Source organism: Miscanthus floridulus, chromosome 4 (assembly GCF_019320115.1).
Source record: "Miscanthus floridulus cultivar M001 chromosome 4, ASM1932011v1, whole genome shotgun sequence".
NCBI classification, from domain to species: domain Eukaryota; kingdom Viridiplantae; phylum Streptophyta; class Magnoliopsida; order Poales; family Poaceae; genus Miscanthus; species Miscanthus floridulus.
Window position 1 is genome coordinate 119,703,328 of NC_089583.1, and position 23,460 is coordinate 119,726,787.

Sequence of the window (23,460 nt, forward strand, 5' to 3'; positions counted from 1 at the left end):
GCAAACGCTAAATGTTGGCACAGGAGAAACTAGTAGAAACCCTAAAGCCAAAAGAGAGCACAGATAAAATCCCAAAAGTGAAACCAGACAAGGAAACAAGAACGAAGAACCCTAACCACAGTCCGCCAACACAAATCCATGTGACCATGTCACCCTTGAACCTTAGTGCCGAGCACAAAATTTCTTCAACTAGTACTTCTGCAAGTTACAGTTGTTGACTCTTGATGCGTAACTTTCTCCATTTTCATGCCGTCGTACTTTTAGATTGAACCATGCCCAACTAATTTCCCAATTTTACAAGAGACTGAAAAGTCGATGACTGGCAGCTCGTCCGTGCACTATACAGAAGGATACTGAATTTGATCATGTTATTAATATTGCATCCAGAAAGATAACACATTTACAATAATCAAGAACGGAAATTTTATTCAGAACACTACACATTTACAATCAATGATAACTGGTAAGACATACAAAAGAATATATCATCCCACACTAGAAATACAAATGAACAAAATAACTAAAGTAGCAAAAACCAGCTAAAGCTACACAAGACCGCCGTTTGCTAGCCAAAGCCCACACAAGGCATGACCAATCTAAAATAGCACCATTGTGTCCGAGTTAGATCTAGTGACCCAAAATCTGTGAGATGCGTCGTTCAGCATCCACAGGTATTTCTCTACCCGGCACATTGACCTTTAGAACACTCAGGTATCTGCGGAATGAACATTTTCAACCCAAATGAATACACTTCAACTATAAACAATGATGTGGTTAAGTGAAACATATTTGGCAGGCTTACTCTTTAGCAGAAAACAAATATTCATGTTCTGCGATGAATCCAAGCAAAGACTGCAAACATAGCAGTAGTGTAAAAAACATCGAAAGACTAGGATTATGTTACCATAATCTAAGTAACATGTACCTCAAAAGGCAAATTTAATAACTCATAGAACATTCGAACGCGATCCAATCTCTGTTGGACTGCTTCACTATCTATTGAAGGTATGGCTGCAAGAGCCTGCAGAGATTTCATTTGCATGAGTGACTAGATATATAGGTCTGCCTTTTACTGTCATAAAGCTGTGACGAACAGCAGATGCAGACAGCTATAGCATAATACAGAAGATATAATGTTTATATAATGCTGTCATATAAAAACCTCACCTGTTCCAGAGCTATCGAATTCCTGCATATTTGCTGGACTCCTAACAAGTTGATTGACTTCATTTGAGCTAGTGCCTGGATGAACATACAAATAAGAAATGTAAGTAGGGCATCTCAATTTACAGTGTAGGCATACAACAAAGAACACAAGACTGCAGCTAAAACAAAAACAAACCTTTATTGATGCATTAGCAGCAACACTGGAAATCCCACCAAATACGTAATTCCTTTTTGATTCCGTGATATAAGGGGCCATTTCTTCATCCCGTCGTGCAATCTGTTTACATTGGAAGAACAAGCTTACCATTAACTCAGATACGTTTGCAGCTAAAATAAAAACAAACCTTTATTGGTTGCATACCTGAGTTGTAAGGGAGATAATAAAGTCATCGGGATCTTCAGCATCTTGATCTTCGACGTATTCTCTTTTGGTCATTTCCTGCACGAATTGTGTTGATTGAATTTTTTTTGGCACATAATACATCTAACAGAGTGATGCCAAAAGATGCTACTACCTGCATGTGGTATATCGCCTCTAGTTGCATTTCCAATCTCAATACTCTGACACAATCAATAGCTAGCCTTCTGTACTCATTAGCCAGAGATGCGAGACCTTTTGGAATTGCACTAGATGAGCGGGCATGTCGACCATGGCTATGATTTATGCTCACTGAAGTGGTTGGTGGACTTATGAATGATTCCCCAAGCCTGAAATTCCTCGAACGATAACCAAAATTATTATAAATTCATGCAACAAATAATATGATAGTAGTACAAAATGGATAGCCACGGGCAATAATTGATTTCGCTTAAGCCAAATTTGATTTTAATAGTTTTTTTGCACGAGATCTGTAGCGTGCACCTTTCTCCAAGTTGGCCCGTGCAACATTTGTGCCTTTCAGCTGGTATTTACTCAACAACCAAATTATTCCGCAACCAGAGTTTATCAACTAAAATGGGTGTCAGTGTTAATGTAAATAAATCAGCATTCAGTGTTATTAAAGTGAGGCAAGGCGTGGCAATCCACCTATCAAGACCTCACAAAATCTGACATTATTTTACTGAAGAATTTTGGAAGGGACAAGGGTGGTACAGTAAGCTAGAAGAGGATGTAAGAAAGGATATTTGTCAATCATTCACATGACATCCCCATTATGATTGTAGTTACATGACCCCAAATGTTTAGCCAGCTGGATACAACTTTAACCAACTGGTTAACAGAAAGAGCAGAATTATCACTAATTAACTACAATAACCAGTGCAGAGTAAAACCCAACAGTTATTACAATTGTTCGATGCAAGTAGAATGGTATGGTTTGATCCCAGGCATTGAAGCGCACATTCTGAACCTCCTCAGGCTTCAGACCACCCTCCACCACAACACCAAGAAAAACAGCAAAATACAGCAGGCAGGAGGGAAGAAAAGGGGAAACTAGAAAGAAGAAACAGCATTGTTTCAAAAAGAAAGAAGAAACAACGAATTTGGGAAAGCCTATGCAGTTTTGCTCTGCTGCCTCCCCACTCTCTCTATCGCCAGCTCCCTCAACCTCACTCCCCCGCCCCTAACTGCACTGCCCTCTAAGATCTATAGAATGAACCAAATAGACATGACTGCCTTTAACGGTTAATACAATAGGTGATGCTTTAAAAATACTGTAAATAATAGGATTACCTTTCAACTGAATCAGCCAAATATTCCAATGAGTCACTAAGAGAAGCCAACAATATCAGTTTCTGGTCGTCATGGATCAAGTTTTCCTGCATAGACAAGTACACAAACATAAGTTACAAGCAGCAACACAGAGTATCTTACAAATTGATAACTAACATCAGATTGTCACTGTAAGGCATTAAACTGCATCCCATTTTCCAGTCTGTACATTGACCTTAATTTTCTATTTGGGTATTGTATCGATTTCTTTAAAGTCCTAGTGATAAAAAAATGAAGATAGTATGCCACTTCAGCCAAACTAAAACAAAACAGGCTTATATTGATTCTATATTGGGTTGAAACACATATAAACCAGATCTTTACATTTACATTATTAAGTTTTGCAGACACAATGAAGAAACTGTGACTAAAGAAACAGCTGAACCAATTATTAAATAGTCCGGCAGAAAAGAATGTAAAATATATCTTGAAGAATGCCAACATGGTTGATCATTGATTCAAATGGAATATCATAAAAACTCAAAAAAAAATATAGGAGTAGAACTTATCAACACAAATAAAAGTATTCAACAAATTTGTAAATAATAAAAGGTACCTGTTTTATTGGGCACATATCTAATAAGAGATCACTTAGTTCAATCTCTACTTCGACTGCCTCTGCATCTGTTACATTGTTATCATGTTCACTAGTAGAATTTTGCAAAGAAATGTTTGCTGGTTCCAAGCGAATTAAACTCTCAACATCATTCCTTGAAAGGAGAATATAACTTTGCTTTTCTAGGACAGCCTGCAATTTTCACATACAATACAATAATCAAGAGCTCTGCAAGAGACACAAGAAAACAGTGTACTAATGTGTAGGGATGATAACAATTGGAGTCTATCTGTGCCTCAAACCACTTTCAGATTTTTTTTCTCAAAATTGAAATAAAAAGATAATGCCAGAAATAGAACTATCAGAAACATCAGAAGCGGAACTGGCAGAGTTGAAATATGCCGACTCAAGGCAGAGTCTGCTAGCTCAGTTAGCATAATGTATCACTTTGTTTTCCTTGAACGGGCAGGAGAGCTGCGTGTCATTGTTTTAAAAAGGTGCATGGCGGTCCGATTGCACAATATATCTCACATTTACATTTGGCAAATATATCTACATCCCTAAATGTATCTCACATTTACATTTGGGTAAATATATCTATGTCGCTAAAAGGGACAACACCAGAATATCGAAGATTATTTTCTACTATAATACATTTATAGAAGCCAACAAATTTATGAGACTATGAAAGTATTTTTCAAGACAAATCATATGATTTTCACGTTTGGAGAAAGTATTTGTGGCTGCTGGCCTTGCTGGGGTAGTTAATGGGTGTATGTATTAAGTAGTCAAAATGTCATGAACAGTAAATGCTGGACGATACCAAACAAGTTGTGTCAAGGGCCTTGTCGTTGAAGGTAGGAGGCCCTCGGCTACGGAGGTCGTAGCCTCGATCCGTGTCGTCTCCGGTGAGGTTTTCCCCCTCCACCGTAGGCTTAGTTGAGAGGTAGAAGGAGATTGGAAATAATGATATTGCTTAATCCTCAAGGTGCCGATTACAATCTCTTAATAGCCTCTGGCTAAACAGCCATGCCTAGAATTAAGGGAAGCCAAACAACTAATTTGGCAAGGCAAACAACTAATTGATCCTATCTATTCTTAGCCACTAACCGTGGCCACCCCAGCCGCCGGCTGGTCGCTTTCTGTGGCGTGGCCCTCCCCAGCCGCGGCCTGGGCGCGCTCTGTGGCGCGGCGCACGTCTCGCGCACGGCGGCGTCTCACGTACGTGCGTCCCCACATGACATCTCCCCCTTCCTCGAGAGCCAGCGCGTCCTCGAGCTGGAAATCTGGGTACTTGGCGGTGAAGGCGTCCAGGTCCTCCCAGGTAGCTGAAGCCGGCGACGTCCCCTTCCACTGGATCAGGAGCTGGCGGACACCCCTGGCGAGGCGTGCCTTGACTGCACGTTCCGGCTCTGGAACCACCGCACCGTGGTGGACAGCGGGCAGGGGCGGAGGAGCATCCGGCGGTGCGCCATGGAACTTCTTGAGAAGACCAACGTGGAACACGTCATGCAGCCTGGCGCGAGGCGGAAGAGCAAGACGAACAGCGACGTCGTTGATGAGCTCGGTGATGCGGTACGGCCCGTAGAAGCGTGGGCGCAGCTTGCCGGTAGCGGACTGGGACAGGGAGGCCGTCGGGCGATGACGGAGACGGAGCAGCACCCAGTCGCCCACCGTATACGCGACCTGACGGTGGGTCTTATCGTAGTGGCGCTTCTGGACCTGCTGAGCTTGCTCCAGGCGGGCGCGGATGTCGGCGAGGAATTCATCCCGTTCCTCCAGGGACTTGGCAACCGCGGCCACCCTGGTGTCACCTGGCGCATACGACCGGATGGATGGAGGGTCCCGGCCGTACACCACTTTGAATGGAGTATCGCGGAGCGAGGACTGATAAGCGGTGTTGAAGACGTACTCCGCCCACGGGAGCCACTGCAGCCACTGCCTTGGCCGGTCACCAGTGAGGCATCGCAGGAACATGATGATGACGCGGTTGGCCGACTCGGATTGCCCATCAGACTGTGGGTGGAACGCCGTCGTCATGTGGAGCCGGGTGCCCACCAAGCGCATCAGCTCGCGCCAAAAGGTGGAGGTGAAGACCGTGTCCCTGTCTGACACGATGGACTGCGGCACCCCATGGAGGCGGACGATCTCGGCGAAGAACACTTGGGCGACGGACTCGGCGGAGTACGGGTGGGACAGTGGGAGGAAGTGGCAATACTTGCTGAATCTGTCGACGACCGTCAGGATGACTGATGTCCCCCGGACGCGCGGCAGCGCCTCCACAAAGTCGAGGGCGATGTCAGCCCACACACCTTGGGGCACCGGCAGTGGCAGAAGCAGGCCCGCCGGATGCAGCTGTTCTGATTTATAGCGCTGGCAAGTCGCGCATGCCCGCACCCAATCCTGCACAAGCTTTTTCATGTTAGGAAAATGGAAGTCGCGCCGCAGCCGATGCAGCGTTCTCTGTACGCCTTCGTGTCCCTCCGCATGGACAGCCGCCAGCAGCTCAGGCAGCAACGGGGACGCCGGCGGGATATACAGCCGCCCGCCGAACTGAATGAGCCCGTCCACCTGCGCCCAGGGGAGGCCGCGAGAGCCGGCTGCGAGGTCGTCATGCAGGGCGACGAGGGCGGGATCCGTTGTCTGTGCTTGGCGGAGCCGGTCGAGGAAGTCGAATTGGGGGGCCGAGAGGGCGAGAACCGAGCCCTCCGTCGGCGTATCGCGGCGGGACAGCGCGTCCGCCACAGCATTTGTTGTCCCCGGCTTGTACTCGACGGAGAAATCAAAGCCAAGGAGCTTCCCCACCCAATGATGCTGCGGAATTGTAGCAAGGCGTTGGTCCAGCAAATATTTGAGGCTGTAATGATCGGTCTTCACGGTGAAGCGACGCCAGCTCACGTTCATATGCCGCGAGCGCCCGATGGCGAGGGGCCACCGGCCGGCTGAAGAAGGCCACCGGGTGGCTGTCCTGGACCAGCACCGCCCCGAAGCCGTGGGAGGAGGCGTCGCACTCGACGATGAAGGCCTTGGAGAAGTTCGGCATTGGCGAGGACTGGGGCAGAGGTGACCGCGGCCTTGAGGGCCTCGAACGCCGCCGCGGCCTCCCCCGACCACAGGAAACCGTCCTTCTTCAGCAGGGCGGTGAGCGGTGCTGCAATGGTGCCGTAGTTGTGCACGAATTTACGGTAGTAGCCCGCCAAGCCGAGGAAGCCGCGTACCGCGCGCGCCGAGCGCGGGATCGGCCATGCCTGCACCGCCTGCACCTTGTCCGGATCCATGGCCACGCCTGTCTGGGAGATGACATGGCCGAGGTACGCGACGGAGGAGGTGGCGAAGGCGCACTTGGAGCGCTTGAGGAAGAGGAGGTGCCGCTGCAGTTCGCTGAGGACGGCGCGGATGTGTCGAAGGTGATCCGCCCATGTGCGGCTGTAGATTAGTATGTCATCAAAAAACACAAGAACGAACCGACGAAGGAACGGCCGGAGAACATCATTCATCAGCGCCTGGAACGTGGCCGGCGCGTTGCACAGGCCAAACGGCATGACGAGGAACTCGTAGAGGCCATCATGAGTGCGGAAGGCGGTCTTGTGGATGTCGGCTGGCCGCATCCGCACTTGGTGGTAGCCCGAGCGGAGATCAAGCTTGGTGAAGAACCGCGCCCCGTGGAGTTCATCCAAGAGCTCGTCGACGACGGGGATGGGAAAGGCGTCCTTGACCGTAATCGCGTTGAGAGCGCGGTAGTCGACGCAGAAACGCCACGACCCGTCTTGCTTCTTGACGAGGAGGACCGGCGACGAGAACGCGGAGTCGCTGCGGCGGACGATGCCCTGCGCGATCATGGCTGCACACTGGCGCTCCAGTTCATCCTTGTGGGCGGCGGGGTAGCGATAGGGTCGCACGGCCACCGGCTGTGCCCCCGGCTTGAGGACGATAGCGTGGTCGCGTCCACGCTGCGGGGGCAGGCCAGAGGGCTCGGCGAAGACCCCCTGGAAGGAGTCCAGCAGCTCGCCAAGCAGGTCCGCCTCGACGGCAGTGGTGGCGAGCGACGGCGCCGGGCGCGCAGACACGTCAGACCAGCACACCACCCGGTCCTGCCGAGCAAAGGACATGGTGCGCGCCTGGAAGTCCCACGTGATCGGCCCCAGGGTGACCAGCCACTGGGTCCCCAGGACCAAGTCGTATCCCGCCAGCGGCAGCACGAAGAGGTCCACCTGAAAAGCTTCCCCGGCGATGGTGATCGGCGCCTGACGTAGGACGCCCGCGCACTGGAGCTTCTCGCCGTTGGCCACGGTAGCAGTGAGGCGTGGCTTGGCCTGGACGGCCAGGTTGGTGCGGCGCGCCGCCTCCTCGGCGATGAAATTATGCGAAGACCCCGTGTCGAGGAGGGCGATCAGCGTGACGTCGCCCACCTGCACCTTGACCTGCATGGTGTCACAAGGAGGCACCCCGGCGACAGCCCGGAGCGAGAAAACAGGGGCCTCAGCATCAGGCCCGTCGACTGCAGCGGCTTCGGTGTCGGTGAGGGTGACCCCGTCGATGTAGAACAGCCGGCGGCAGACCCTGTTATGGCCGCGGGAGTATTTCTCGTCGCAGTTGTAACACAGCCCCAACCGGCGACGTTCCGCCTGCTCCTCCGTCGAGAGGCGTTTGACCGGCTTGGGTTCCTGCCTGGCACCCCCTGCGCCGGCCGGTGGTGGAGGGGCAGGGAGCGCGAGGCGCGGCGCTGGAGCAGGTAGCAGGGCGCGGCCCGCAGGACGTGCGGGGGGCGGCACCGCGGCCGGCCTGTCGAGCTCCATCAACTCCACCTGCCGGGCGAGGCTCATGGCGGCCGCGAGTGACTGCGGGTTTTGGATCCGCACCGCGTGGCTCAGCGGCGGCAGGAGGCCTCCCGTGAAGAGTTCGACGCGCTGCTTCTCCTGCAGGGGCCCGGCGCGAGGCAGAAGCGCCTGGAACCGGTTCTGGTACTCTTCGACAGTCCCGATGCGCCGACATTCCGCGAGTTCGAAGAGCGGCGCGGAGCGCAGAGGCGGCCCAAAACGCAGCTGGAGCAGATCCTTGAAGTGGTTCCACCCCGGCACGCCCTCGTCTTCCCGGAGCTGGTAGTACCACATCTGCGCCACATCCTCCAAATTGTACGAGGCCATCCAGACCTTCTCCTCCTCCATGATTCTCTGTTGGTGGAAGTAAGATTCACAGCGGGTGAGGAAGATCAACGGGTCGACCGTACCATCGTAGCGCGGAAAGTCCATTTTCTGGAAGCGCGGGGGACGGTCAGTGTGGTGTTGGCCGTCCGAAGTCCCGCCCGGCCCCGACGAGAAGGAGGATTTCTCCTTATCCTTCTTCAGGGTCGCGACGTCCGACTGCAGGGACGCGATCGTGCCGGTGAGGCTCTCAATCATCTTGGCGAGGTCGGCGTTGGACGGCTCCGACATGGGTGAAGTGGCAGAGGCGGCTGATGGTGGGGAAGGAGGTGGGCTGAGATGGGGAGCGGCGGCAGTGGAAGACTCAGCGGCGGACGATGAGGACCGGTGTGACCTTGATACCAGGTTGTCAAGGGCCTTGTCGTTGAAGGTAGGAGGCCCTCGGCTACGGAGGTCGTAGCCTCGATCCGTGTCGTCTCCGGTGAGGTTTTCCCCCTCCACCGTAGGCTTAGTTGAGAGGTAGAAGGAGATTGGAAATAATGATATTGCTTAATCCTCAAGGTGCCGATTACAATCTCTTAATAGCCTCTGGCTAAACAGCCATGCCTAGAATTAAGGGAAGCCAAACAACTAATTTGGCAAGGCAAACAACTAATTGATCCTATCTATTCTTAGCCACTAACCGTGGCCACCCCAGCCGCCGGCTGGTCGCTTTCTGTGGCGTGGCCCTCCCCAGCCGCGGCCTGGGCGCGCTCTGTGGCGCGGCGCACGTCTCGCGCACGGCGGCGTCTCACGTACGTGCGTCCCCACATGACAAGTTGTTATGTAGTTTAGGACCTAAAATCATGAATAAAACGCTAGATAGTTTAAGCAGTCAATGATCATCAAAAAGCAGCGTAAACATCACAATTATGCATGACATAAACATCACAATTACACATTATATAAAAAGCAGTGTAGATGTTGTATATATGCGCTCATCCAAATGGTCATCTAGGCAATGGCAAGCAAAATGAGGAATGATCAGCAGTAGGGCGATATCTGATACGTTATTCAATAATATTGGTTGATGAATATCATTTAACAAATTAATTTGTGGACAGAATGGAAGAGTAAAGTTAACATTCTACCTCTAGAAGCTGTGGCTTAGATTTTTCTTGAAAAGCATAGAATGCAACTACAGAAAATATAAAGCTATTTAAGTATCTATTTATATACCGCTACAATATAAAAGTTTTAAACAGTCTAAACGATGCTAGATTTTGGGGTGATCGACTATCTAGCATGTGGTGTCTAGAAAACACTGCGTTCAGTTTTGTTAATTTTGGCCTTCTGCATTTTTAGGTCTCCCTGCTAGTATATTACATATCTTGAAAGTTTGGCGTCTTTTTATATATTTCCCTATGTATCTGTTGCCATCCCCTTATATTTCTCTCTCCTTACCCATGTGCCTATTGACCATCTGTCACTAGAAATTTATGTTCTACAGTTCACTGCTTTTTGCTTCATCCAACATCAATGTGCCTGGCCACAAGGTCTCAAGGCCATATGTCTCTACCTATCTCCTATGATCTTGATCCCAATTACATATCTTTCTAAAATATATATATTTAATTCTCTGATCATGGATGCAATAAAATTCATTTAAGTGCATTCAATACCTCCATATATGATGCACGACATCTCTCATGAGCACGTTCTAAAAATGTGCGTACATACTCCACAAGCTCAGTCGCATAGTTTGGCATCAATTGAACCCATCCAAGAACCTAGGAAGAAAAATAAGGAATTGCAACAAATAAATATAATCAAAATTAGAAGGAAAAGACAAGATTTTTTTGGGCGGGTGGGCAGGGAAACTACCTCTTTGGCTATTATATCAACGGCAAGAAGCCCTTGAAGCACAGGGCGTCCAAGTTCCACCGATGAACTATACGCTGAGGTTGCATGTACACGTGGTCTAAATGCTGCTGGGCCTATCAAAAGATGCAAGGTAATAATGTTGTACAAATATGTGAGAAAGCATGCAATAATATTTTTGCAGTCATTACTAAATGTTAACAAAGTCTTTGAACTCAATTGTCCATTTCTTCACAGATGGGTAGGGTCAGAACAATACAGTAACAGCACATTCACTGTTTAATGGTTCAGCAACAATTGTATGCACATAACACAACAACAACAACAACAACAACAACAAAGCCTTTAAGTCCCAAACAAGTTGGGGTAGGCTAGAGTTGAAACCCATCAGAAGCAATCAAGGTTCAGGCACGTGAATAGCTGTCTTCCAAGCACTCCTATCTAAGGCTAAGTCTTTGGGTATATTCCATCCTTTCAAGTCTCCTTTTATTGCCTCTACCCAAGTCAACTTCGGTCTTCCTCTGCCTCTCTTCACGTAACTATCCTGACTTAGGATTCCACTACGCACCGGTGCATCTGGAGGTCTCCGTTGCACATGTCCAAACCATCTCAACCGGTGTTGGACAAGCTTTTCTTCAATTGGCGCTACCCCTAATCTCTCACGTATATCATCGTTCCGAACTCGATCCCTTCTTGTATGACCGCAAATCCAACGCAACATACGCATTTCCACGACACTTAGCTGTTGAACATGTCGTCTTTTCGTAGGCCAACATTCTGCACCATACAACATAGCAGGTCTAATCGCCATCCTATAAAACTTGCCTTTAAGAAACATGTTATTTGGAAGAGTAAGCAATTTCCGACGAGGGCTCCAAAAAGGATAGGAAAAGAAGTCACATTCGTGTAGTTTTAAGAAACATGTGTTTTTTTTAAAAAAATGCACATGTAAGGACTGATAAGTTCAGTGGCAGAGCCAGACTAACCTTGTAATAACAAATAAATGGCACGCTAATTTGAAAAGATTTTGGATTCTTGATTCTTTTCAATCTCTCTTCCAATCCTGGTACTTTGCCCTTTTTTGTTGTTTTAATTACGTATCACTTTCCTTAAAAGAAGGGCGGGCCTGGTGCAACCGGTAGAGTCTTACCGCCTGTGACCGGAAGGTCCCGGGTTCAAGTCACGGTCTCCTCACATTGCACAGGCGAGGGTAAGGCTTGCCACTGACACCCTTCCCCAGACCCCGCGCACAGAGCGGGAGCTCTGGGTACGCCCTTTTTATCACTTTCCTTAAAACTAATACCATATTATTACATGCATCGATATGTTTATTAAAATAAATTGACTAACATATCAAGTATTACGAACGCCAAAAAAATCTACAGATATATCTGTGGGCAAGCGGTAGAGTCTTACCGCCTGTGACCGGAAGGTCCCGGGTTCGAGTCGCGGTCTCCTCACATTGCACAGGCGAGGGTAAGGCTTGCCACTAACACCCTTCCCTAGACCCCGCATAGAGCGGGAGCTCTCTGCACTGGGTACGCCCTTTTTATATATCCGTGGGCAACAAATTGCTTTTGGACTTCTTAATATCCAGTAACCAATTGATGATTCAAGGTTTCAAAATGGGTCAACCCATCCCATACTTTGAGGCACATATATTAGTTAAGGTACCAGGTTATTATGGCTACAACAAGCTCAGCATTGTATTGGTTCCAGAACTAGAACATTAGACAAAGTTAATAATAGATGCCAAGGGCACTACATAGGATGCATGAGCAAACATGAGTCTGGGCCAAAACCAATGTGGTATTAATGCTTGGATCATTTGGTTAACAGTTACCCCAGTCCATGAACCCTAGCTATCTTGACCAGTCACACATACCATAGGCACTATGTGGGGTAGACCCAGTGCCGGAGGCTCCCACATGAGTGGGGTCTGGGGAAGGGATAAACCGAGACAAGCCTTTCCCCCGCAAAATCTGCGGAGAGGCTGCTTCGAACCCACGACCTGGTGACTCAGTGAGACAGCTCTCACCACTGCACCAGGCCGGAGGAAAAAGATTTCACAATACAACTATTCACACCTAACTATAGGGAAAAAATCAACTTTCGACTTCTTGGATCAGTTTCACAGTATTAGGACTGTTTGCGCCCTAGGAACCCAGAAAATTGAAGTTCTGTGCACAGGCCACAGGCACAAAGTTCCCGTGTTGACTTACTGGATATGGCCTGCTGAACACATTTTCGGTAATCTACAAATATTGCTGGCAAGAAGTGCTCCTTCAGAAAGTTATTCACAAAAGCCAATAAGCCATCACTCCTGCACATGTTAAAAAGCAATAGTAAATAAACATGGTCTAGTTATAAATCTTCCAACAGAGAGAATCAATTTTCAGGAAAAAGATGTAGGGCTTAACATGCTTCATTCCTCCAAATCATGCATATTTGCTATTATGTAGAAAAAATGACTTTGTTTTGGAACAAAGTCAATCCCTATTGAGAATTAGTTACATTACGACTGTCGTAACTTACTGCCACAGATACACGGGCAACAGTGCCTCATAAAGTTATATCCTACTACTTGGAAGTAAGGAGTGCTGATATTATCTGAAGAACAAATTTTATTCAACGGTTCAATGGCAGATTAGTACCTTTTTTCACTTATATCATCTTTGTTGGTAATTCTTATTGAGTTTCATCTCTAGCCTACCCAACTTATTTGAGGACTAAACGGTTTTAGCGTTATTCTTCTTATTGTTTAAGTAGCAGTAACTGATGGCATGATGGCTACCTGGTATTTTGCATATGTTCTAAATAGGTCTTGAACCATCAAATATTACACAGGTCAATCTACTACTATAAGCAACAGACGACCATGAACAAGGTCAGATGCAAATACACTAGTTGCCACAAATGTTATCAAGTCAATGAATTGTTTATCAGCTACCCAGACAGTAACTAAGCACCGACTGGAGAATATGACTTGTCTTGAGGGCCTAGTTGCATGGCCAGCAGGCCAGGTGATTAGTTGTGACTAATCATATGACTATTCATCATACAAAAAGACACGGGCTCTTGGAGAGTTAACCCTAGATGTGATGTATGTATGTTAGTACATCAAAACATCTGTAGGAATGAGGTTAGATGGCAATGATTCAAGTAGAATGGCACCAGGTGAAGGAGGGCACTGGTTCTAGGAGGAATAGACATACAGAGTCAGTCAGGGAAGAGGCGAAAGCAGGGTACAAGGAGAAGAGACTTGCATGTTTATTTTCTGCATAAACCTAAACCAAAGACAAAATAGCAGCCTCCTCTTACGATCAGTGTCACCACTAGAAAACATGAGCTAACTAAGATGTTCTTGTCAAAAGAGCTTCTAACAAATCTTGAGCTAATCTGAGCTAACGTTATATATCAAATCTGAGCTAACCTATGTGATGCACATATGCTGCTAGTTCACCTTGCTGTCAATGGCCTGCAGGTCAGGCGGTCAGCCACCAGCAGGCCAATCAGCCATAATGTTCACATTACACCTTAGTACTCCCACCACAGCCCACAAGCACACCATGCAACATGAGGTAAAGAATAAGAACCCCTGGACGCTGCATCCGCCCACTGCCGTCCCTGCTTCACTGATGTCAGTGGCTGTAGAGCCCATCACCCGGTTTGCCCATGGTTGCTGCCCTGATGTCCTCAAGATCAAATCCAAGTAAAATCACAGATCCTCCTCTAAATTTGTTCTGTCGTTCTCTGTTATGTGCAGCTTAGCAGCAGTAACACGGTATGGCAGACAAGCCAGTCATAATCACAACTAGCCGGTCCACTAGCAACTTGATTCAACTTTATGACTTAAAAACCATGCCCAGCACTTGTGACCAAATTATTCCCAGATTCGAAAAACATTAATTAATAAATAAGCTTCCAAGGAAATAAGTTCCACCAAACTTTCTTCTTCTTTACAAGTAATAAGCTCCTCTAGTTTTGGTTAACAAAAAAAGAACAGGTGTGTTCTGCACATTCTATATGCTATATGGACTTTAAGAACAGTGTTCAACAAGGCACTCTTCCTCGCTCGCCTCTGCACTGGGCGGAGGGGTACCGCCTTGCCTAGGGGGGTAGGCGGTACCCTAGGCGGCGCCAGCCTGTCGGCAGCGGTATGCGCGCAGATCCACCTAAGGCAGGGATGCGTGCGGGCGACACAGACGTTGGGCTGCGGTGGGGGAGGAAGGCACGTCGGGCGGAGGTCGCCGGTGGGGGAGGAGATTTGTGGTAATGAGCCATAGTTGAATACTGAGATGACATACCAATGTTCCGATTGCTATGTAGGTAAATAAAACAAACAAAAAGCCTCCTGTGATTGTGCTTGGTACAATGCCCTACAAAATATTCGAAGGTGGCTCCAAATTAGCTGCACAAATGAACCTTATGCTTATTGAAGAAGTCCAGAAACAGCTTTTCTAGACCTTAGCCAATGGCAGCTTTAAATCCAAGCTCTTGATCCTCCAAAGACAACTCTCTTAGGTTTTGACCAATCTTACTACTCTCTTGTACCTTGTCATTCCTTACAAATTTCAATATAGCTAGAAGGCTCTCATTCAAATTGAAAAATTAAGCCAGAGGCACACCGATAGAATAACAATAACACAAACCCTCGAACAAGGCAGCATGGATTTATCACAACTAGTTGTAGATTTATGAAAGGCAAAAGTAATTTTAGATTTCAAAGTCAATGTAAATTAAAGTTAGGAGATCTGGCACAATACCCAAGTTGCGAGTACTTCTGAGGCAACATCAGCCCTATTTTATTCATAAACTGCAAAAAAAAAAACCTCATGAACAACATAATAATGATAGTGTGAGACACATAAAACAGACAACTACAAGACAGGTCACCTCAAAGACAGGACGGTAAACAGACGCGGCTAGGAAAATTCCTTGGTCAGCTATGACACTTGATGTTCCATACCCTTCTTGAGGCACATTGGAATTTCTGCGCCATCCTTGACCTGTGGTAGATTAAAATTGAACATACATGGCATAAATACAGTACACAAAACCAAGTAAAAACAATAATCAGCCAAGATGCGTGACTCATGTCCAAATGAAAAACAAAAGCAAGCAGAAAAAAAAAATAGTACTAGTCACAACATATTACCAACAGACATCCAACAAAAGCTTGACGAGAAACAAGATTTTGTCCAAATGATGCATAATAAGGTGGTCATCAGTACATACCTTCATTTGGCACTGGGGTTGCTGCATCAGTAATGCGGAAAGCGAAAGAAAGGCCTTCTGATCCATCCCTGCAGGAAGAATGTTTCGTAATACAGTGATGTTAAAAAAGAGAAGGAAACACAAAAGCTAGAGATATATTTGTATTACTAAAGAAAATAATAGTTTACGTGTTTAAAATTATTTTCTTAACAACAGGCAAATTGAAATTATCTAAGCCATCAATCTAGAAGAACCGATAGATTTGATTCGAAGTTGGATATTCTCCAAAATAAAGCACTAGGCATGAAGTAAATGAATAGCCACACAAGCTCTCACTGAGCAAGCGACAGTATTGTAACCTGCAACAAGATGGCTTGTGCCACATGCTAGAGTCAAGCATTGTGGATACAAATAGTCCTATGAAATGACAATTGTATTCAACACTAAAGTGAGTTTTTTTTCTCATAATCTATTTTCTCCACACTCACCTCAAACAAACAAAAGTGAAGCAAACAGAAGCAAGTTTTTGATAAGAAATAAATGTAATCAGCTAATTGTTTCTTCACAAGTTCAGTCCTCTTACTCTTTAAAGGGCGTACCCAGTGCAGGAGAGCTCCCGCTCTGTGCGGGGTCTGGGGAAGGGTGTCAGTGGCAAGCCTTACCCTCGCCTGTGTAATGCGAGGAGACTGCGACTCGAACCCGGGACCTTCCGGTCACAGGCGGTAAGACTCTACCGCTTGCACCAGGCCCGCCCTTCAGTCCTCTTACTCTTTAAATTAGTAAATGTAGTCAGGCTTCTAAGTTCTACACCTAGAGTGTTTGAGGAAAAAAAAAGTTCCACCCTAATAGAAAATTTAGCAGGAGCAATGAAAAGATGCCGGATAAGTGAAAATTTGAAGTCATTCAAAGCAACCAATAACGATATGAAGTGCTCCCCAGTTTCAAGCATTACAGATCATATAACCAAGAACATATGTGTCTAGTTTTCGAAAAAGAAAAGAACATATGTGTCTTTGCTTATGAACCAACATATGAGCCTGCAAAAATACTATCAATATTGAACCCTATATGCATGAGATTCGTATGCAATTTAAACTTAAAAAAATAGCACTTCAGTATGAAAAAGGACAGCTGCATGCAAACCGCACATTATAATAAGTAAACAAATCACCATTCATTGCTAAGGACATTACATAACAATTTACTCGATTACAATATTGTGAATATGCAAGTAAACTATAGTGATCCATGTAGAAGGCCACTCATAGGTGAATACTTTCCTCTTTTCCTTCACTGGATCCTTATTTGCAAGCCTAGCTGTCTGGACAGCTGCATCAGCAGTAGCAGCTTCTGGAGTTGCCCGCAAAATTTCACACAGAAGTTGCTGGCACTCACTCTAACCAAAAGGAAACACAGATTAGAAAGGAAGGCATAAGAATTCAAAGAGAACACTACAATGGCGGGACTATACATTTCATCGCACAAGGCAGAACATGATTATAACCCACACTTCTGATTAACAGGCTCATTACAGCAAACCTTTCCAAATAAAAAAGCATGATACCAAATTCCAAAACATGAATGGATGCATGTGCTTTTTTTTCTCGGACGATGCAGGAGAGCTGCGTGTTGTCATTTCATTAAGAGAATACAAAATGTATGGATTGGATATTAAAAAAAGCAGATCACAGTAAAAATGATAGGGAGATAGTATAAAAGGATACCTGCACGACTGATAGAGAGAATGCAACACTAAAACCACCAGTAGCTTGGGAAGATTCAGAGTCTGGATTCCAGCTTGCATCCCCATTTGCAATATGAGGTGTGTTTACGTTGTCAACCTCAGTCGATTTTTGTTCAAGAAGCTCTCCAACAATAATATGGTTCTCTGACAAGTAAAATAAATTTTAATGTTTGCAAATCAATAACATACAGGTTTGTATGAAACCAAACTAACTGATACTTAGCACCTACCAAGTATCTCTACAAGACATTCAAATATTGAGTTAAGAAGTTGAGTAGCTGCACGCTGAGCATCTCCTGTGGGTGCCATAGCTGGCGAAATGGGACTGACAACTAGTTGTGCTGCCATTACAGATGCACCACTCTTTGTTTTCTGTTTGAGCATTTGGAACCAGGGAATGGGTCCATTTGAATGCAACACATCAGACGTTTTTGCAGCTTTGTCGACACTGGATTTTGAAGCCTCTTCAGAATATGCTTTAATCTTTGAAGTGATAACATCATGGATTGTAGGGCGTACTCGTTGGCTGTCATGAAAATGCTACTAATTAAAAACAGCCCAAAAGTTAAAGTGAAAATCAAAATAGCACATGCAAGATTATCTTCCTATAAACCACAAAATGGAGTTCTAAAGAAATCTTTGTAACATGAGTAAACAACATGTTCTTGTCATGGGTTAAAATACTAACGTATCAGGTAGTTCTAGTTGTATCTAGAAGGGAGGGAAGGGAGCTTGTTCTGGTACAGCGGTACTAAGTAATAAGTAAGGATGATCTTTGTAAATATTTCCATGTATTAAGTAATAAATAAGGATGATCTAGTTCTCTGGAAGAAATTTCTATTATAACCGCTCATGACAATGTTAAGGCCCAGAACTATTTGTTAGGCAAGTGGTTTGATAAGTTAGGAAGTAGAGGATTATGTTTATAAAATCCCATCTATAGGGTGGCTTGAGTGCCAAGTTGAGTCTCTATAAATAGAGGACGATAGAAGGGATTTTTCCCACTCCCTCCAGCATCACTGTTCATCACAGACACTGTCGCACCAACAGTTCTGTGCACAGTACTGCAGCCCTTCCTAGCTGCCGCTGCCCTCTTCCTCTCCCTTTCCCTCTCCAATCAATCTAAACCCATAACAGATAAACACAGAGCTTGTTCTTCTGTAAGAAAAATGAAAAACAGATAGGATGAGAAATACCATATCACAGCTCCTGCAGCTGCAACCTTTCCAAGCATGGATAAGCATTGTACCAATGTTCTCAGGTACTTCACATTAAGGGGGGCATCTGCCTTTATCATTGATTCCTAAATAAGCATTCAAATCAAAACAAATAAATATAAGTGAGGAAACTTGAAAGGAAATCATTACACCACCATGGATTTAGAAACAAAGACATACAAGAAACTCATCTGGTGTAGCACAGGAAAGAAAAATTGGGATTTCACGAGAAAAACTTTTTGAATCCTTCCGAGTGAGTCCATCACTTTCACTCATGTCTAAGCTATTATCATCTGGGCCATCAAATGAAGAGCTGAAAAAAAAGCAGAGACACAAGTTGCTAATGTATTCCATTCATTCAAGAAAGGACCGTAATTACTGAATTACAGTAGTGTGGTATAAATGCCACAAATTCTTAACATAATTCATGGAAGCAAAGATCACGCAATAGCTTATGTCTACAATAACTATATGCATCTGTTTATAGGCATGATATTGTGCTGAGATTAACTAGATGTAAGCTGAAGTGTTTTGATGATCAATCACCCGGAATAAGTATTACTATGAAGCATATAATGTTCACTACTTCACATCAGGCACATATTCGTCATAGATACCTCTACATGCTAACAAAGTTGCCATATACTTTTGGGCATTTGATAAAATCTCCAAAAGAAAACTTTTACCATGAATTTTTTATAGTAATAACTTAAGAAAATTGCAATACTGTATGTCTAATCTATACATTTGATATTCATGACAAATTGCAGTTTTTTGGTCATTTATCACCTTTAAAATGTTTTGCCTGGAAGTCACCAGAGTGAAATGCATTCAGACCCTTGGGCACAGGATCAAGTCACCAAAAGGCATATGCATCAAATGCTAGAAAGAGTAGGAAGTTGAACATACCCTCCATCAACGGAACTAACTTTTGGAAACCCATCTACTGGCCCACCAATGTGATTGTCACCTTTAATTGATCTAGTTCTCCTTGAAAGAGGTTGCATGCTATTTACCAAGCGCCCAGCAGCTGTAGAAGTCGGTACTTCCTCACTGTCAACCATACTTAAAGTCGCAGAGCTGCAAAGAAAATCTTGGAAAGTGAACAATTGTTGATCAACGATGGAATCACAGCAGTCAATTACATGACGCATATTACCACTACCAAAGGAGTTACCAAGAAATCACATCAAAACGAGATTTTCAGTGCAGAACACAGTCACCAGTGCCAACATCATTATACTTAAGTAAATATGTGATATGCTGTAGAAAGCATGTAATATAAAAAGGAAGTGGCTACAGAAACAACTGAGAATCTGAGATCATCAAAGAAGGCCAGAAGAAATAAAAGCATACCTATATTTGCCATTGTTGTACAAATGGCCATGCAACTCTTCCAAAATTTTGTAAAATAGTACTCCTCGCAGCTTTGTTAGATCAGAACGAACATCTTGAAGAGCACCTACCTTTAAATTTTTGTTAGCTTGTGACATTACTATGTTGGAAGAAGATTAGAAGAATATTTGCTAGCTCATGATAGGCTACACAGTTGTCTTGAGCCACATGCCATATAAGGATGGACAGCCAACCCAAACGACATAGAATAATGACATAATAACTAACAAAACCTATAAAATATGTTCTGTCATCACTCTGGGAACTAAATGCGCAAGTGCTTAAATCTATTTAATAACCACAAATGCTGCTGATCAAAAGTTTTAACAAAGTCATCAATATATGTCCATCAAATTAAACCATGGGTAATAATAACTACCAATCCGTGTGAGATTTTGGCAAACCTTTATCCAGTTGTCAGAGAAAATCGATAGAATTCTTACTAACTTCAATATTTGCATTTTGCAATACTCATCATTTTCATCAGGTCTAACTACTAAGACTAGATAGGTACCCAGCACATTCATTTACCCATTCATCAGAAGGGGCACTGCAAAAGGGGCTCCTCAGTCACAAATGAGAAACACAGCCTAACAGCAAATTTGGATCCTGGACATTTGCTGAGTTGAATGTCCAAGTACAAATTTTGCATACGCAGATGATGATTAAACTGACATTTCAACATAAATACTCCGGAACCTATTGAGTTCATGTACTGAACCATAGCTATTAACAATGCAACAACAGCACAAGTGCAATTTAGCATTTTGTTGGATTAAAGCGAAGCATACAATATGTGAAAACCTTAACTGAAAGGTACATGCAAGGTAAACACAAGATAACCCTCGCTCAAATTTTCAGAAAGGTAAAGCATGAAATAAATTTGATTGGTGTAGCGACTAACCGCTTGAAGGCCTTCTCGTTCTAGTATCAGCACTGACTGGACGTGCAATTGCACTGCAGCATACAGCTGCTTCTCTGCCATTAAGTTTTCAATTCGAACAGGAACCTGTGATACTCACCATGTTAGCAGAGAATAACTACCTAAAGTTTAAGACACAATTAAGGTTGAAAGTAGATAGAATGGTGTAAATAGCTCAAGAACAAATTGTATGATTAAAGCTAATTCTACTTGTTCTAGATTTTTTTCACCAGATGTTTACCTCCGAATTTTTCAAGCTGAGCCTATTGGCCAACTTTTGTATGAGGCATTATAATTAATATGAGGCATGTGCATTCGAGAAGGAAAAAAAGATGAGGCCTTATATGAGGATGAGCTCAAGCTCCAGTCATGCTTTTATATAAGATTTTACAAATGTGCAGTTTTTTAGCTTTCTTGAGCCAAGCTCGAACATCACAACCTTTGGCTGAGCCAAGGCCGGGCCCATTTCTAAGCTCAAAAGTCGACTTGGAATTGGCTTGAAGCAAGGCATGACCTATGTCAAGAAGTGCATGCATCATGCTGAAAAGTGACTTTCAACGCCCAATTGTCATCCATATTGCCTTTGACCCTAGAATTTGTGTGTCTCATTAAAAACTTGCTCATATGACTTCAAGCCTGTTTTTAGGATGTTTTCAAGATGTGATCAAAACAACTATGCGCTTCAAAAGACCACACTCAACTTAGAAACTTTGCTGCGGATATATTTAACAGAAGGGAAGTCAAACCATAATCCATAAACCATTGGATTCTGCAAGAACCCTTGGAGAATATGTATCAGATACATATTCACAACATGGTTACTAAATTCACCTACTTAGATAATGCAAGTAGTCCAAGGTGGAAAGGTTAGCTGTTCAGCATGAAATTTACTCGCATGCGTACAATATTATAATGGCACCATGCACAATCTCCTAGACTTCTCCTTCCCATAAATGATTGAAAATGGTTCATACTTTCTTACTGTCAGCACTTGGATACTAGCTTATTCACAGAGCTCTGTAGCAAGACAGTTTGGCCAGCCAAAATTTGGCTCGGCCAACGGCCAATTGGGGCCTAGAACCAAACATGCCCATGATCTTGTCGGCAAGAGCACATAATTGGAAGAGATGAAGCTTACAAACTGACCTTGGCAACATCCTCGACCTGATCCAAAAGGCAGAGCACATGGTGCAGTGTGAGGGAGCGGTACCACAGCTGGCCGAGGTGCTTATTCTTCCTGCCAAGCAGCTTCTTGGCCTCCTCCATCTCCCCCTTGAGTCCGGTAATGCTCTCGGCAGACTCACTGAACAACCGCAGGATCTGTCGCCACGGCGCATGAATGAAGACGAAAATGGAATTAAACCAACAGCTCACAAGGTATGTTCAGCTACGGCGCATGAATGAAGAGGAAAATGGAAATTAAACCAACAGCTCCACAAGGTATGTTCACTTCAGGTGCACACGGCTGAAGGGCTCGTCATCAGGGAAATAAATAAATCAAAACAAAAGGGATCCCTGGGTGGTGGGCGGACCGCGACTAACCTGGGAGTAATTCTGGATGGCCTTGTTGAAGCCGTGGTGGTAGGCGTGCACGACCTCATCGACGACGTCCTCGATGAGGTCGCTCTGCTCTTTGAGGAACTGGATCTCGCCCTCGCGGTCCTTGGAGGTGAGGATGTGCACGACGTGCGGCAGCGAGTCGAACCGCGCGGCCGCCCAGCTCTCGTCAATCCGCGACAGGCCTTCCTTGAGGTACTGTGCCCCCGCGCCGAGACGACGAGAATTAGCATTTCCGACGATCACAGTTCCGAGGAGCGAACGACGGTGGGGGACTTACCGATTTGTCGGCCGGGATGGGGAGGCCATCGAAGATGCCGCGGCGAGGCCCGCTGCGGCTCATCGTGCTGAAGGACACCGGCGGAAGCGGAGGAGCGAGGTCGCCGTCGCGCGGTCGCGGCGTCGCCTCGCAGGAGATCCGGCCGGCGGTGGGGAACGGTTGAACGACCGCGTCAGCACAGCTGGTGTGTGTATGGTGATGGTGGTCCCAGGTCCACAACCACAAGCAGAGACTCCATCAGCGTCCGTCACTGCGTCAGCAACGAGGAGCAGATGGGCCGTTCGGCCCAGTGTGTGTGTGTGTCCGGCCCACGGTAGCCGAGAACTGAGAAGTGAGTGAGAAATGTGTAGTAGTAGGCCCATTCGGAGGATGGTGGGACCGTGGGAGAGGATCAGGATTCAGGAGAGACCTAAATTTTTCTCAAAAAAAAAAGGAGAGACCTAAATTGTTTTCATTTTTATATTTCTCAGAAAAATAAAATCGAACGCTATAAAAGAAAGTGAAGAAACAATAGAAAATATCCTTACCTCACCATCATTTAAAACACAATATGTAATAATAATGAGTGGCGAGGTAGTCATAGTTTTTTTTTTTTTGCTAAACTAGACTAGATGTACATTTCTGCTTTTTCTTACTATATATTCCATGTTATGACTATGTATGTAATACCAATTCTGACCACAAATATAAGTC

At 45.2% G+C, this 23,460-nt stretch overlaps 1 protein-coding gene across 1 annotated transcript; it reads right to left on the minus strand.

The window, feature by feature from the left end:
- Positions 1–349: 349 nt before the first annotated feature.
- On the minus strand, positions 350–22,972 carry LOC136550552 (exocyst complex component SEC8-like). The gene is made up of 26 exons (XM_066542159.1): positions 22,768–22,972; positions 22,473–22,685; positions 22,077–22,250; positions 20,913–21,017; positions 19,970–20,079; positions 19,523–19,693; positions 18,794–18,926; positions 18,593–18,699; positions 17,627–17,922; positions 17,377–17,540; positions 16,932–17,048; positions 15,674–15,740; positions 15,332–15,444; positions 15,202–15,251; positions 12,658–12,758; positions 10,439–10,551; positions 10,237–10,344; positions 3,435–3,626; positions 2,840–2,925; positions 1,683–1,875; positions 1,529–1,606; positions 1,343–1,444; positions 1,168–1,242; positions 926–1,021; positions 803–852; positions 350–715 (listed from the first exon to the last, which is right to left on the minus strand). Exons 1-26 carry the CDS (start codon positions 22,828–22,830, stop codon positions 628–630), a joined length of 3,165 nt encoding a protein of 1,054 aa, XP_066398256.1. The 5' UTR covers positions 22,831–22,972; the 3' UTR covers positions 350–627.
- Positions 22,973–23,460: the final 488 nt, after the last annotated feature.

Coding starts and splice junctions, on each gene's coding strand:
- LOC136550552 (XM_066542159.1), bottom strand. CDS start 22,830: ATGAGCCGCAGCGGGCCTCGCCGCGGCATCTTCGATGGCCTCCCCATC. Junction 17,541..17,626: donor ATGTCTTGTAGAGATACTTG/GTAGGTGCTAAG, acceptor TTTACTTGTCAG/AGAACCATATTATTGTTGGA. Junction 15,741..16,931: donor ATCCAGTGAAGGAAAAGAGG/AAAGTATTCACC, acceptor TCTTCCTGCAGG/GATGGATCAGAAGGCCTTTC.